The 14294-nt window shown below is 46.3% G+C and overlaps 1 protein-coding gene across 1 annotated transcript in view; it reads left to right on the top strand.

Annotated features, from left to right (window-relative positions):
- RBM20 (RNA binding motif protein 20) overlaps nucleotides 1–14294 on the top strand; it is a 179221-nt gene that overhangs the window by 116294 nt on the left and 48633 nt on the right. Inside the window, exons 2-4 of the mRNA XM_081075094.1 lie at nucleotides 9602–10688; nucleotides 12086–12147; nucleotides 14050–14141. Coding sequence (XP_080931220.1) covers nucleotides 9602–10688; nucleotides 12086–12147; nucleotides 14050–14141 — 1241 coding nt within the window. The remainder of the gene's footprint in view (nucleotides 1–9601; nucleotides 10689–12085; nucleotides 12148–14049; nucleotides 14142–14294) is intronic.

Genomic DNA, 14294 nt, shown 5'->3' with positions numbered 1-14294 from the left:
GAGGGATGGGCAATGATTTCATAAGTATTTGTTACATTCTTCCTATTTTTGTGATTTTAAAATTCAAAACAAAACAAATATGAATATTAAAAATAATTACCACCTACAATACTATCATCTTATAAAATAAAGGGTATTTTAAAGAAAGAAAAATGGTACAGAAGGAAAGAAAAAACTAATTCTGGGGTCCTTGGTGGGAGGTGGACCTTAATTCTCTCTTTGCTTTAAGTGTTTTTTTGTTATGACACTAGCACAATGTATATTATTTTCTCTGCATTTGCTGCATTATCCATTCTTTTTTGTATATTTCGAGCCCTTATAATATCTCCAGCAGTAAAGGCATGCCCTCTTTTGTCATTTATAAAACTGCTAACTGAGCCTTGTGACTGCAAATCCCTCTGGTTCTGAGAATCTTATTCTACCTGATGAGAGTGGTACAGAGTATAATGGACCAAAAGGCGGGTGATTTGATACCAAATATGTTATTAAAAATCATACTCTGGATGTGTTAACTAAAACTCATTGTAGAAATCATTTTGCAATATATACATGTATCAAATCATTACATTGTACACCTTAAATTTATATGTTATATGTCAATTATATCTCAATAAAGGTGGAAAAAAATTTAAAACCACTATGACAAATTGGGGAGGGGAAAAAAACACAGAATAAAGAAAAAAAAAGCTTTATATTTTAGTACCTTTAAATAAACAAAAAACCGCGAAAAACAAACAAAAATCACATCTGAGGAAGTAGGGCCAGGAATGTGGTTTTACAAGCTCCCTTTAATGAACCTGGAACGAAGGACAGAATGTTGGTCTTTACAGTAAAAAGACCCTTCTCGTTCACATCCCAGCCAAGTCCCTTATTCGCTGGATGCCCTCGGATGGTTCATCTAACCTTTCTTGGTCTCAGTCTTCTGAATATAAATTGGAAATGGTCATATTTGACTTACCTACTCTTTGTCCCAGAGATCAGATAGCTAATGAAATGAAAACACTAATACTTCAACTGCAAAAACATGAAACAAAAGAGAGATGATTGGATTATCATTGCTGTTGTGAATCGCTTCCAGAGGTGCCATGGTGACAGGAATTATCATATGGTAAGATAGCTGGAGCCCAAACGTGGGACAACAACATTGACCCAGTAATCTCAAAATTAGTCACAGATGCCCAGCTGGTGAGAATCCACAGCCTGATCGTTAACCAAGAAGCGAGCACTATCAAAAGAGTACGTGGTCTCACTCTGCTCTCCGCAAAGGAGAAGACTCACCAGTCAGCCTTGATGGGGACGTGTCGCAAAGCAGCGGCTGCATTAGCCCTGAGGAATGAGGGGAACTGGGTTCCAGGCCCTGCTCTCTTTTCTCTGGCTCTGTGACTTGGGTGGATTCACATATTACACCAACTTCACTCGGCTTTTCTTTTCTCTGTGGGTTGAGTGGGGTAAACTAAATGATGTCTAAGGCCTCTTCCTGCACTTAATATGTATGATAATTAGCTAGAGTTTGAAAGTCAGCCCCAAAATTACCGTTGCAGCATCATTGTCACCTCGTAACCTGGCATTTAGGGACTGTTCCCTGTGTTCACATCCCGCCTTTGCTTCTAAGAGGGTTACAGTAGAGTTGAGAACGTGTGATTTGAAGTTCAGCTCCCAGGAGACAACGGAAGGGCAGGACCCAGCAAAGACCTGACCCTGAGCGTCGCACTGTATTTGACTTGGCCACACTAGAAGGGTGTGACCAAACCTGGAAAACATTCTCTTGCCTGGTCATGAGTCCTCTCACCTGAATTATATTTTATATTTTAGCACATAAGAAGAAATGGCACGTTTGTTGCTTGGCCTGGAAGGGGAACTGAGTTGAGCTAGAAGTGAATTTAAATTCCTGAGTGGTTATCTTGGAAGATATTGTGCTTAGAGAGAATGTGAGCAGTCGGGTCTGTGAGGCACTGCTGTGCCCTGGGCTGTAGCTCTTGGCTCCTGTTTCCGGCAGGCTGAACGTCACCAGGGGAAAGCATGATGTGAGTCTGCACACATTCACGCTGCTGAATTTCAGCTGCGTCTCGTTGTTATTTCACAGCCTGTACGTCTATTGTTGACTACTTATTCGGTTCACCAAGCAACTGTTACAACTCTCTGTTCTCCCCAAGTCCCCATTCCTGCTCCCTCCTCTCTCAGCAGATGTCCACTCTTATTTTTTACTTCTCTCCATATTTAAAATAGAACCCTCCCGGAGAGGAGACAGACCAGCACAGGGAGATGAATATTCCAACAGAGCACCACACAGAAGGCACAGGAAGAAGTGGTTCAAGCCCAGACATTGTAGAGAAATGCAACAAACGAAAGGAAAGGCCAACTCAAGAGCTGTCCCTGAACTCTGAACAGAGACATATGAACGTTCTGGGCTCATTAATCCATCTACAGAAGCAAAAATGCATCAGTAGCTAGTGAAAGGCTGCTGTAGGGTGAACTGTTGTCCGGGACCAGCGCTTCCATCTGCCTATGACTGGTTGTCGCTGAAGTTTTCCAACCCTCAGAATTTTCTCATCTGTAAAATGGAAATAGTAATCCCCATTTAACGTGATGCAGACCCAGCCAGTCAGAGCCCCCTGGGCACAGTGACTGACTCAGGGACGGACACTCCCTGACAATGTGTTGGCGCCCTCTGGAGAGAGACACCCTCTTGTCATGCCATGCCTGGGCTGCTAAACCGGTTGAATTTGAGGCACCACGTAAGGAGAGCCCGCTTGAGAAGAAAGTCAGCTCACAGACACGGGTCTGGAGTCTTCTTTGACTTGGAGGAGACAGGAGCATATAGGGAGCACATGGGGGGCTGTGAGGTGTCCGTATGAACTGTGGGTCGGAGCCAGGCATCCTGGGTTCTAGTCCTACCTCACTGCTTGTCAGCTGTGTCACAGGAGGCAATACACAGACTTGACCTCTCTGAGCCTCGGTGTCCTTATTTCTAAAAAGAGAAGTCACAATCTTTTCTCCCTTACAGGATGAAGGCTGATGCAGGCAGGTGCTGTCCAGATGTAAGGCTGTACCACTGCCGAGAAGTTTATTAGAAAGAGGACATTTTCTGTGTGATCACAACATACCCTCCCCTTTCAGAAAACAGTCCTCTACAAAGGACGTGATATGGGTCACTCGCATCCTTGGAGATAATCTCATTGCCACTAGGATTCAGGATAGAACAAGTTAAAATGAGTTCAGCCATGTTTACGAAGTAGCAGCCATTTCAATATGATTGTGCTCTGCACCGCAGGTAGGGTGTAGGGGTAGGAGAGAGCACTGCCCAGAGGCGGAGAGCTCAGGTTTCAGAGTTAGTATTTACCTGGGTATAAATTCCAGTTTGCCACTTACAAGCTGGGGACTGTGGGAAAATACTTATCCTCTCTAAGCCTCAGGGTCCTCATCGTTAAAGCAGGGGTGGCTACGTCTAAGGTGTAGGCTTGCTCTGAGATTTAAACGACTGGGTGTACATAAATTGTTCTGCCCGGTTCTAGCACACAGTCAGCATTCACTGAACAAATGAAGCAGCAGCCAAAATCGTCATCCTCAATGTCATCATCAGTGCAGATGGCAGGTGAGCTCTGCCAAGGCAGAGACAAATCTTCCTTAGAGACGGATAGCATAGCGATGAATGACAGCAAACACAAAGGTATGTAAATATGACTTTCTTTTCAAGCGGGCTCTCCTTACGTGGTGCCTCAAATTCAACCGGTTTAGCAGCCCAGGCATGGCATGACAAGAGGTGTCTCTCTCCAGATGGCGCCAACACATTGTCAGGGAGTGTCCGTCCCTGAGTCTGTCACTGTGCCCAGGGGGCTCTGACTGGCTGGGTCTGCATCACGTTAAATGGGGATTACTATTCCCATTTTACAGATGAGAAAATTCTGAGGGTTGGAAAACTTCAGCGACAACCAGTCATAGGCAGATGGAAGCGCTGGTCCCGGACCACAGTTCACCCTACAGCAGCCTTTCACTAGCTGCTGATGCATTTTTGCTTCTGTAGATGGATTAATGAGCCCAGAACGTTCATATGTCTCTGTTCAGAGTTCAGGGACAGCTCTTGAGTTGGCCTTTCCTTTCGTTTGTTGCATTTCTCTACAATGTCTGGGCTTGAACCACTTCTTCCTGTGCCTTCTGTGTGGTGCTCTGTTGGAATATTCATCTCTGTGCTGGTCTGTCTCCTCTCGGGGAGGGTTCTATTTTTCCCTCTCTGTGTCCCCACCACCTAGCAACTTCGCCTGGCACATAATAGATGCTCAATCCATGTGGGCTGAATGGAAGTCCTCATGAATGCCCTCTTGGCCCCTTCGTGGGAGTCTGCAGAGCAGAGGCCCCACGTGGCCTTGGCTTCCTTTCAGGACAGGATCGATCACATCACAAACATCGTGCTGAATTTCCAGCACCCTGACTCAAACCGAGGAAGGATGCTGTCTCACTCTTTGTGCCCAGACACTAACTAATCCATCATTGCGTCCTATTTGGGGCTCGGAAAAAAATGTGAGCTTTGGGACAAATAATGAGCATTTGGGCCAGCTGTTGTGGTCTCCTCGTAGATATAATATATTGTTGCACATCCTTCTGGCACTATGGAATTAAACCATTAGAAACAGTTTTCATCTGAATCTCCTAAGTCTCCCAGCATTCTAAAGGCACTTAGGTCTCCTTTATTTTGTGTTTTATTTTTAAAACTCTTAAGAGAAATGCTGCTTTAATTAAAAACAACAACAACAACTTGCTAAGCGTGCAGAGAACCAAAATTTTTTTAGTGTCATGAGGCACTGTGAATTCTTTGTAACAAGTAATGGCCCAGAAGAGAAACGTCAGCACTGGGGGCAGTGAGCCTGGTGGAGGCCTGGATGAATCAGAATGGCTGTGCTGTGCTTCTGGCAGCGTGGACCAGCCCTCCTCCTGGTGATTGTGGGGTAGCACTTCTAGCTCTGTGCCACGTGCCCAGCTTATGTAACTCACTGTGCTACTCGCCATCCTCCAAGGTTTGACTATATGACTGCAAATAGTGCTGCCGTACAAGGTGTAGGAGAAGAGAGGATGCAGTAGGGGCATAGAACGTTGGCCCCCACCTGCTTCCCAGGCACGGGGACTTCCCTGCTGTCACCTCTGGAGCTAACGGGTCCAGAGGGACTGTATCTTTGCATCTCCCCGGTGCTCAGTGAGTCCCTTGCATATCGGAGGTTAGTTGGTATCCCAGCTTTGTGGCTTTGGGCAAGTCACTTTCTGTCTTTGTTAATGAGGGGGGTGAAGGAGTCGAACCCCAAGGATCTGCAGGTCTAAGCTTTCCTAGGTTGCCATTGCCCCGGCTGCGTGAAGAAAGCTGACTTTGAAGAGGAAGACACCTCTGGGTTTTTCTGGATTCTGGCTGAGTTCCCAGAGGGTCTTCAGATGCCAGTCAGATGGCCTGTGCTCTCCAGGACTTCTGGGGACATGAGTCGCTACCAACAAGATCCAGCCAACGTCCCCACACCCACCACTGCCTCTCTGAGCAGAAGCCTCTTTTGTATCTAATTTTCTTGGTGTATTGTATGAGTTTCTTACTTGCTTCTGTATCAGATCACCACAAATGCAGTGGCTTACAGCAATACACATTTCTTATCTTACAGTTCTGGAGGTCAGAAGTACAAAATCCATCTCTCTGGACCAAAGTCAAGGTGTCACCAGGGCTGGTTCCTTCTGGACACTCTAGGGGAAAATTCATTTCCTTACCTTTTTTTCAGTTTGTAGAGACCTCCTGTATTTTCTTGGCTCGTGGCCCCTTCCTTCATCTTCACAGCCAGTAGCATAACATCTTCTCTCCTCTCTAACCTCTGCTTCCATCCTTGTATCTTTCTCTTTCTGAATGTGATCTTCCTGCTTCCATTTTATAAGGACTCTGTGATTACCTCGCTCCTCCCACTCACCCCCCCCCCATAATCCAGGATAATCTGTCCATCTCATGATCCTTAATGTAATCACATCTGCAGCATCCCCTTTACCATGTAATGTAACATTCACACGTTCAGGGGATTAGGATGTGGATATCTTTGGGGGCTATTATTCAGCCCACCACAGGGATTAGTCATCAGTTTCAAAACCTGGACGTGGACAGGGAGAAGAGGGTATTGGAACTCCTGCTTTGTGATGGGGACTTGTTGACCGTCCCTTTAGGTGAATGACTCTGTAGCTGACTGCAGTTTAAGCTGTAAAATCTACTGGCTTTCAAGGCATATTTAATTCTCTTTTTTGAATTGTTTGAGAGTCTTTATCCACAGAAATGTATACTCTCAAAAGAGGTGTCCATGTCTCCTTAAAGCCACCAGGTTCTGATGAGCCACGTCCATTGTCCTCCTTCTCCATTCTGTCTGTGGTAGTGAGTGCTCACCAAGTGCAAAGGGGTGTGCGGGGGAAATGCGACAGCCTCCAAGACCTGCTCCTTTCCCTCGCGGAGCTGATATCTAGTGGAGGGAGAAAGACACATAAGCAATTATTTTTAACACAAGGCTCGATGTACAAAGTAATGTAACAGTGATAAACCAAGGTAGTTGGAAGACATTAGTTCTAGCCCTTAGGGGTGTCAGATCATATGCCCCATTTTTGGTTCAAAAAAATGATTGCTTTATGGATATGAATTTTAGGTTATTAATTCTTGTGGGCTAAGAATTTTAGGACTTTAAAAAAAAATAGGACAATGTATCTTTTCCTTTTTATCCAAGGGTCTTTGGTTCACAAGAGGTGTCTAGCTCTGAAGATTCATGTGAAATCACTTCTACTCAAGGTTGACTAAAGTTGGGTACAATAAGAATTTCCTAGGCAAAGCAGAAGATGGGAAGAAAATAGCAAGTCTTCTTATTTCATGCTGGATCTGAATGGGTAATCTGTAACCTGGGCTATACTCAGAACAGCACGTGTTTCCCATGGCTGACCTACAAATACCCAGCAGGGCTGGCTTTCCTAGTTGGAAAGACGGCTCTTCTCACGTGTTCTTGTAGAGCTGAAGGGGAATCTTCAACAAGAGCTCCCTCTAGCCCGAACACAGTTTTAGAAAATACAGCTGACTTCTCCTGGAAAAACAAAACCAAACTCTTCTTACTCTGGTCATGGAAACCAACCTGGCACCTCATTATCACCTTGTTAGTAAGGACAGACTGCATTGAGAACAAACCTGGTCGGAAGGGTTGGCCCTGTGTGGGCAGGGTTTTGCGTTAAGCTTGATTGCTTTTCTAAAGCTCAGCTACTTAATACTACACAAGTTGAAATCTATCATCAGACTCTTGACCATCCTTCTCTTCCTTTCATATTCTCGCCTACTTATTAGCGCCTCCCTAACTCTGCTGCTACCGGCCATGAGTTGTGCCTGGGCCCCACTGGGGCTACCTGAAACTGACACGACTACCCAGCGGAGTAACGGTCTGTAACCACCTTTAACCTTGATCTCCCCAGCCGCCTAATATCTTAAAACGCAGCCAGCTCGCTCTGCCTTTGGAGCACACCAGGGCTGCTGGCTGGTGAAGGGTAGTGTCTCTTTAGTGACTTAGAGCAAATTCTTGATTTCTCACAGAATGGGGAATAGTAACCCAAAGTCATTTTTATCTGGCTCTGAAATGTGTTTTGTACTTGTATTTGGACGTGGGTGTGCCTGATGTTCTGAGAACTCGCTTCAAACAAAACAGTGAAGCAGCCCATGAGACATACTCAAAAGAGGGCTAAAAAACTGTGTACTTAACCACCTGTGCCCTTTCTCTTCTTTTCAAAGCCTGACTGGCGTTTGAATCCCACGTCTGTACTCACCAACTGTGAGTATTTATAAGTAGGTCACCTAATCTCTCTGAGCTTTAGGTGCTAGACCTGCAAAATTGGGGTGAAAATTTCCTACCCCATAGGACTGATGGAAAGAGCAAATGAGAGAACATAGGCTAAGCACGGTGGTATCACAGTCACTGTGAGACTCCCATTCACAACCTCCCCACTTCCTGCCTCCCACCAAGCTCTCAGACCAGCGCAAAGCACCAACCCAAGCAGCAGCTTGCTTTCCTCAAAGTGTCTCCAAAGTGTGACATGGCACACTCTTTCCATGCCCCCCCTTTTTGCCTGAACTGTGCCTCTCCTTCACTTCATCATTATCAGACTTTTAGCGTACAGAGCCTGTGACGGTGGGGACCTTGTGTAAAGTGTCCCAGCTCTACACTTTCTACCCCACACTTCCCCAGGCACCTTGAATGTACAGCCTGGGTTGTTCAGGGCAATCCCAATTTCAAATGCACACTCCCCTTCTTCCCATTGAAATATCCTGGGAATTCCCGTTCATCAGCATCCTAAACACATTTCCTGATTACACCCATGCCCCTGAAGGGGTGTTTATGACCCAGGAAATATGGTCTAACAAAAGAGCCCTAACTATGGTAACCACACATCCCAGACTTTGGGGGAAAGTCTGTCTACTTTCCAGACCATACATCCTGATTTTTGGTTCAGAAAACACCATAACCAACCAACAGAGGTCACACAAAAGGCATATGATGGACAGAACACACCTGTAGTAAGACTCTGTATGAATGATTACGACCACCTATGACCTCAGATTCAGATTCTTCTCTTGTAATTTTTTGGTTATTCTTTATGCTGGTTGAGTTTGAGAGTGGACTGAAGGGCATGATTCTTGCTGCTGTTGGGTGTGAAATGAAGACAGGGATGAAAACGTGTTTGGCACAAATATTCACACAATTCATTCTATATGCAATTTTGAAGCCTGCTTTTTTCACTTAACATTAGAGTATGTGGATTTTCTCATGTCATTATTAATTATTATTATTATTTGTAGTAGTAGTAGTAGTAATGACCATACCAAATTCAGGGTCATGTCACGATGGGGATTAGGGGTGGATGAGAAGAGCAGATCCCCAAGGACCATTTAGTGTGTTACAGTGTTTTCCGTCATAAGCTTGGTGCCAATTACACTTTTTTGAGTGTCTTAAATATTACGTAATGACACAGAAATTTAAATGCCAGTAGTAAGGGTCTCCTTAACATTGCATTCTATACATAGATCATAATTTACTCCCCTACCCCATGACTCTTAAATAATATAGTATTATTAAACATCTCTGGGCATCTAGTTCTGCCTGAATTTTAGTTCATTTCCTTAAGATAGGTTTATAGAATTGAATTATTGGGTTAAGGCATATGGCTGTAAGGCGTGCATATTGCCTGGCTACCGTTTAACAAAGTTGTGTCAGTTCGGACCATCATCGACAATGTATACATTCCACTTTCTCTCACACCAGCCCTGAGTGCTATTGTTTAAAAAAACAATTGCCACTTTGCTAGGCAAATATTTGTTTCTCACTGTTTTAGCTTGTATCTCTTGGATTACCAGTGAGATTGGACATTCTGTCATCTAATAATTTTTCTGCCGGAGTTTTGTTTTCCAATGACATGTATGTATGAGCATAGATTTTTGCAGCCTCACTTCTGCATGGGGCCCAGGTGGGAGGGTCTTGTTTACATGGTGGGGGCACCAGAGATTAGCACAGAAAGAACCCCAGCCCCGCTTGGGGAGAACCAGCTGTGCATCTCCACCTCTGTCTTCTTGCAGTGCCGCCAAGCTCCTGGACAAGAACCCGTTCTCCGTCAGTAACCCGAACCCTCTGCTTCCTTCTCCTGCCAGTCTCCAGCTGGCTCAACTGCAAGCCCAGCTCACCCTCCACCGGCTGAAGTTGGCACAGACAGCTGTCACCAACAACACTGCGGCCGCCACGGTCCTGAACCAAGTCCTCTCCAAAGTGGCCATGTCCCAGCCGCTTTTCAACCAGCTCAGGCATCCATCTGTGATCAGCGCCCCCCACAGCCATACTGGGGTGCCTCAACATGCTGCGAGTGTGCCTAGTGCCCGGTTTCCCTCTAATACGATTGCCTTCTCACCCCCCGGCCAGACACGAGGCCCAGGACCCTCTGTGAGCCTCGCCAGCCAGCCCCCCAATGCCATGGTAATGCATCCTTTCAGCGGGGTCATGCCTCAGACCCCTGCCCAGCCAGCAGTACTCTTGGGCATCGGCAAGACTGGGCCGACTCCTGCTGCAGCGGGATTCTACGAGTATGGCAAAGCCCCCTCCGGCCAGGCATATGGCTCTGAAACAGACGGTCAGCCCATCTTCCTGCCAGCCTCGGCCTCTACCTCGGGCAGTGTGACCTATGAAGGGCACTACAGCCACTCAGGGCAAGATGGCCAAGCTGCCTTTCCTAAGGACTTCTACGGACCCAATTCCCAAGGGTCGCACGTGGCAGGCGGGTTTGCGGCTGAGCAGGCGGGGGGCCTGAAAGGTGAGGTAGGCCCACTGCTGCCGGGTCCAAACAGCCAGTGGGAGAGCCCCCAAGGATTTTCCGGCCAGAGCAAGTCTGATCTCACAGCCGGCCCCAACCTGTGGCCTCCACCGCCCAGCCAGCCCTATGACCTGTATGATCCCGAGGAGCCCACCCCAGACAGAACCCCTCCTTCCTTTGGGGGTCGTGCAAACAACAGCAAACAGGGTTTCAGCGATGTGCGGCGGCGAGCCAAGGAGGAGCAGGCAGTGCTGGCCATGCGGCCCCTGCAGGCTCACGAGCTGAATGACTTTCACGGGGTGGCCCCCCTCCACCTGCCACACATCTGCAGCATCTGTGACAAGAAGGTGTTTGATCTGAAGGTGAGTCATCTCAGACCGGCTGGGAACCACAGCTAGAGCCCGGGCGGGCTCACCCCTCCCCCGCCCCCCCAGCTCTCACGGTTCATTGGCGAGGAACTGGTGCATTTGGGGGCTGGGTAACAAAATGTTGCCATCGATACCGTTGATTAAAATCATAGATATTAGAACCAAAAGGAATTGCAGAAATATACGAGGGCCAGTCCTGTGCTATAAGGCAAGTAAGAGATTCTTACCCATGTCTTTAGCTGAGAAAGCTGCCACTGAGTGGGGGGATCAAGTAACCCCACCTGGGTTACAGAAACGGGATTTGGGAACTGGTCTCCCATCTCCTTGATGAGGGCTCTTCCTCTGTGGTATGCCTAGAACTTACTGTTCCTGGAGTATATACATGGTACTGAGTATGAAAGGAGGGGGGAAAGAGCAGAATTTTGGATCAGGAGCAAGAGAGAAATTCTCACATGAGACAGACAAATTATCACAGAGGACCTCAGCTTCTCCATCTGTGAAATGGAGATAGAGCCTCCTGACACTTCCCGGTAGTTGTAAAATGCTTTGAGCCCCAGCAAACAAAGGTCTATTATAATAGAATAGTATAAATTGCCTCCCATATGTATTGATGATGCCGTGAAATATTTCAAAGCAATAATAATAATAATGGCTCACATAGATTAAACGTGTTCTGTGTGTCAGCAGAACACATTCTCACATTCTCATTTTACGTGTGTGAAAACTGAGGCCCACAGAGATGAAATGACTTATTGGGGGCTCCATAGCAAGAAAGTGGCAGAGTGGACATTGGAATATGGTCTGGCCATCCCAGAGCCGCTGTCTTTTAAGCACAGGGCTGACTGCCTCCTGTCTCTCCTCCCATCTGCATTTCATCATGATCCCTACTTAGTGTGGGTCACACCACACGACGTCATTTCTCTCTGCGTAGGTCCCATCGTGCAAGTGCACACCTGTCACTCAGGTGGGACACACCCTCTCACCTTCAGTCTCGGGAGGGGGCTGGTTGACATGGGACGTGATGGAGGACTTTGTCTCTCCCAAAAGCAACTCACTATGAGCCAACCTGCCTGATTCTCCCAACTGGATATGGAAATGGGATGGAGGTGTGGTCAGACCAAGGGTCCACTGAGAGGGGAAGGAGGAATTGGGTTTGTGAATCTGGGCTCCTGTCCAAGATGGGGACAGGCTGTGTAGGTAGTGCTGAAGGAGGGAGGTGGATGGGGTGCTGGATGGGGCAGGAAGCTGGAAGGGAGAGGAGTGGAGAAGACGCCCCTGCTGCAGGGTTGGTCGCTCTGAGCTCCCTGCCTGGCTGGGGAAACCTACACTCATCCTTTGCCTTCCCATGGACTCAGTTCTGCTTCTATCATTTTTCTTTCCTTCTGGCCTAGGACTGGGAGCTGCATGTGAAAGGGAAACTACATGCTCAGAAATGTTTGGTCTTCTCTGAAAAGTAAGTGCTGTCCAGGAGAACAGGTTTATGCATGCGCTCGACAAATATTCATTGAGCACCTACCATGTGCCGTACTGTTCTAGGTGCTGGGGAAACAGAAGAGAATAACGCAGGCAAAGTTCCTGTCCTTAAGGAGCTTACACTTAATGGGGATAGGGGATCAGATGATAAACTAAATAAACGGTGAATTATATAGCATGCCTGGAAGTAAATGCTAAGCAGAAAATAATACCAGGCAGGGGCAGGAAGTGAGTGAGTGAGTGAGTGAGTGTGTGTGTGTGTGTGTGTGTGTACTCACCCAGGGGCTGGTCCTTGCATTTTACATGGGGGGGAGGATGGAATGAGCCACGAATGTCTGGGGGACATGCATTCCCAGCCGAGGGAATAGTAAGTTTGGAGGCACTGGCATGGCCCTGGGTTGCTCAGGCAGCATCGGTGTGACCAGAGCGAAGTGCTGGGTGAGGAGTCAGGAAGGTACCAGCTTGTCGTGAAAACTCTCTTGTTTTCTTTGAATGTGACTAGAGCAGGGGGGAGGGCTGAGCAAAGGATAGATGGTGGGGGGCAAGGGCAGACACCGGGAGACCAGTGGAGGGGCTGCAGAGGATGGGGTGAAGTGTTTTGAAATGAGTGCATTCGAAAGGCCTCCCTTTGTTACTCACAGTAGCCTAAATGTAGAAGCAACCCCAACATCCATGCCAGATGAACAGGTAAACAAAATGTGGTGTATACATACGGTGAAATACAGTTCAGCATTAAAAAGGAAGGAATTTCTGACACATGAGACAGACAACGTGAGTAAACCTTGAGGACATGATGCTCAGTGAAACAAGCCGATCATAAAAGGACAAAAACGGTGTGATTCCACTTACAGGAAGTACCTACAGTAGTCAGATTCATAGAGACAAAAAGTCGAATGATGGTTGCCGGGGGCTGGGGGCGGGGGAAATGGGGAGTTAGTGTTTAATGGGTACAGTTTCAGTTTTGCAAGATGAAAAGAATTCTGTGGATGGATGGTGGTGATGGTTGTAAAACAATGTGAATGTGCTTAATGCCACTGAACCGTATGTTTAAAAATGGTTAAGGTGTAAATTTGGGTAAGTGTATTTTACCACAATTTGAAAAATGATTTTTCAAAAGGTCTTCTTCTGTAGCTCCGCCCCCCCTTATTTTTATTGTGGTAAAATTTACATAAGGCTCACTATTTTAACCAGTGGTATTTAGCATATTCCCAAGGTTGTGCAATTGTTACCACTATCCAATTCCACATTTTCATTGTCCAAGGGAAGCCCCATACCATTAAGCAGTCACTCCCCATTCCCCCTGCCCCAGCCTCTGACAACCACTGATTTGCTTTCTCTCTCTATGGATTTGCTCCTTCTGGACAGACATTTCATATAAATGCAATCATATAATATGTGGCCTTTTTGATTGGCTTTTTTCACTTAACATGATGTTTTCAGGTTCATCCATATTATAGCATATACTACCTTTTATGGCTGAATAATATTCATATATACAGAGGATGCCAAAAATGTGCACGTTTTAAGAAAGGAAAAACTGTATTAAAATTGTAATATTCATTATATACCAATAACAAAAAATGAATACAAGTCATGTGCATACATTTTTTGGCACCCCTGGTGTGTGTGTGTGTGTGTGTGTGTGTGTGTGTGTGAGAGAGACATTTTGTTTACCTATAAATAATTCTTTTGATCTATATTTGGTGTGTTTCTACCTTTCGGCCATTATGTATAGTGCTGCTATGAACAATCATGTACAAGCTTTTGTTAGAATACCTATTTTCCACTATTTTGGGTCTATTCATAGGAGTGGAATTTCTGGGTCATACGGTAATGCTGTGTCTTACTGAGTAACCAGTTCCCCTTTTTTACCTCTCTCCAGTGCTGGTATCCGGTGTATACTCGGTTCTGCAGAGGGAACTCTGTGTGCCTCTCCCAACAGCACAGTTGTTTACAGCCCTGCTGACAGCGAAGGTGAGTAAGGACCTACAGGTCAGCAGCTTGAACTAGCAATCAGCTTCCCAAAGGCTTACTACGCCATGGCTTTAATGATCAAACTTCCCTTGTGTGCCCTTCTTATCCATCTATGATGCAAACAGATCCAGGACACTGACACACACTGGGCCT

Source organism: Rhinolophus hipposideros (genome assembly GCF_964194185.1).
Source record: "Rhinolophus hipposideros genome assembly, chromosome: 15".
Classification (NCBI taxonomy): domain Eukaryota; kingdom Metazoa; phylum Chordata; class Mammalia; order Chiroptera; family Rhinolophidae; genus Rhinolophus; species Rhinolophus hipposideros.
The sequence above is the reverse complement of the archived record's forward strand: the minus strand, read 5'-3'. Positions and strand labels throughout refer to the sequence as shown.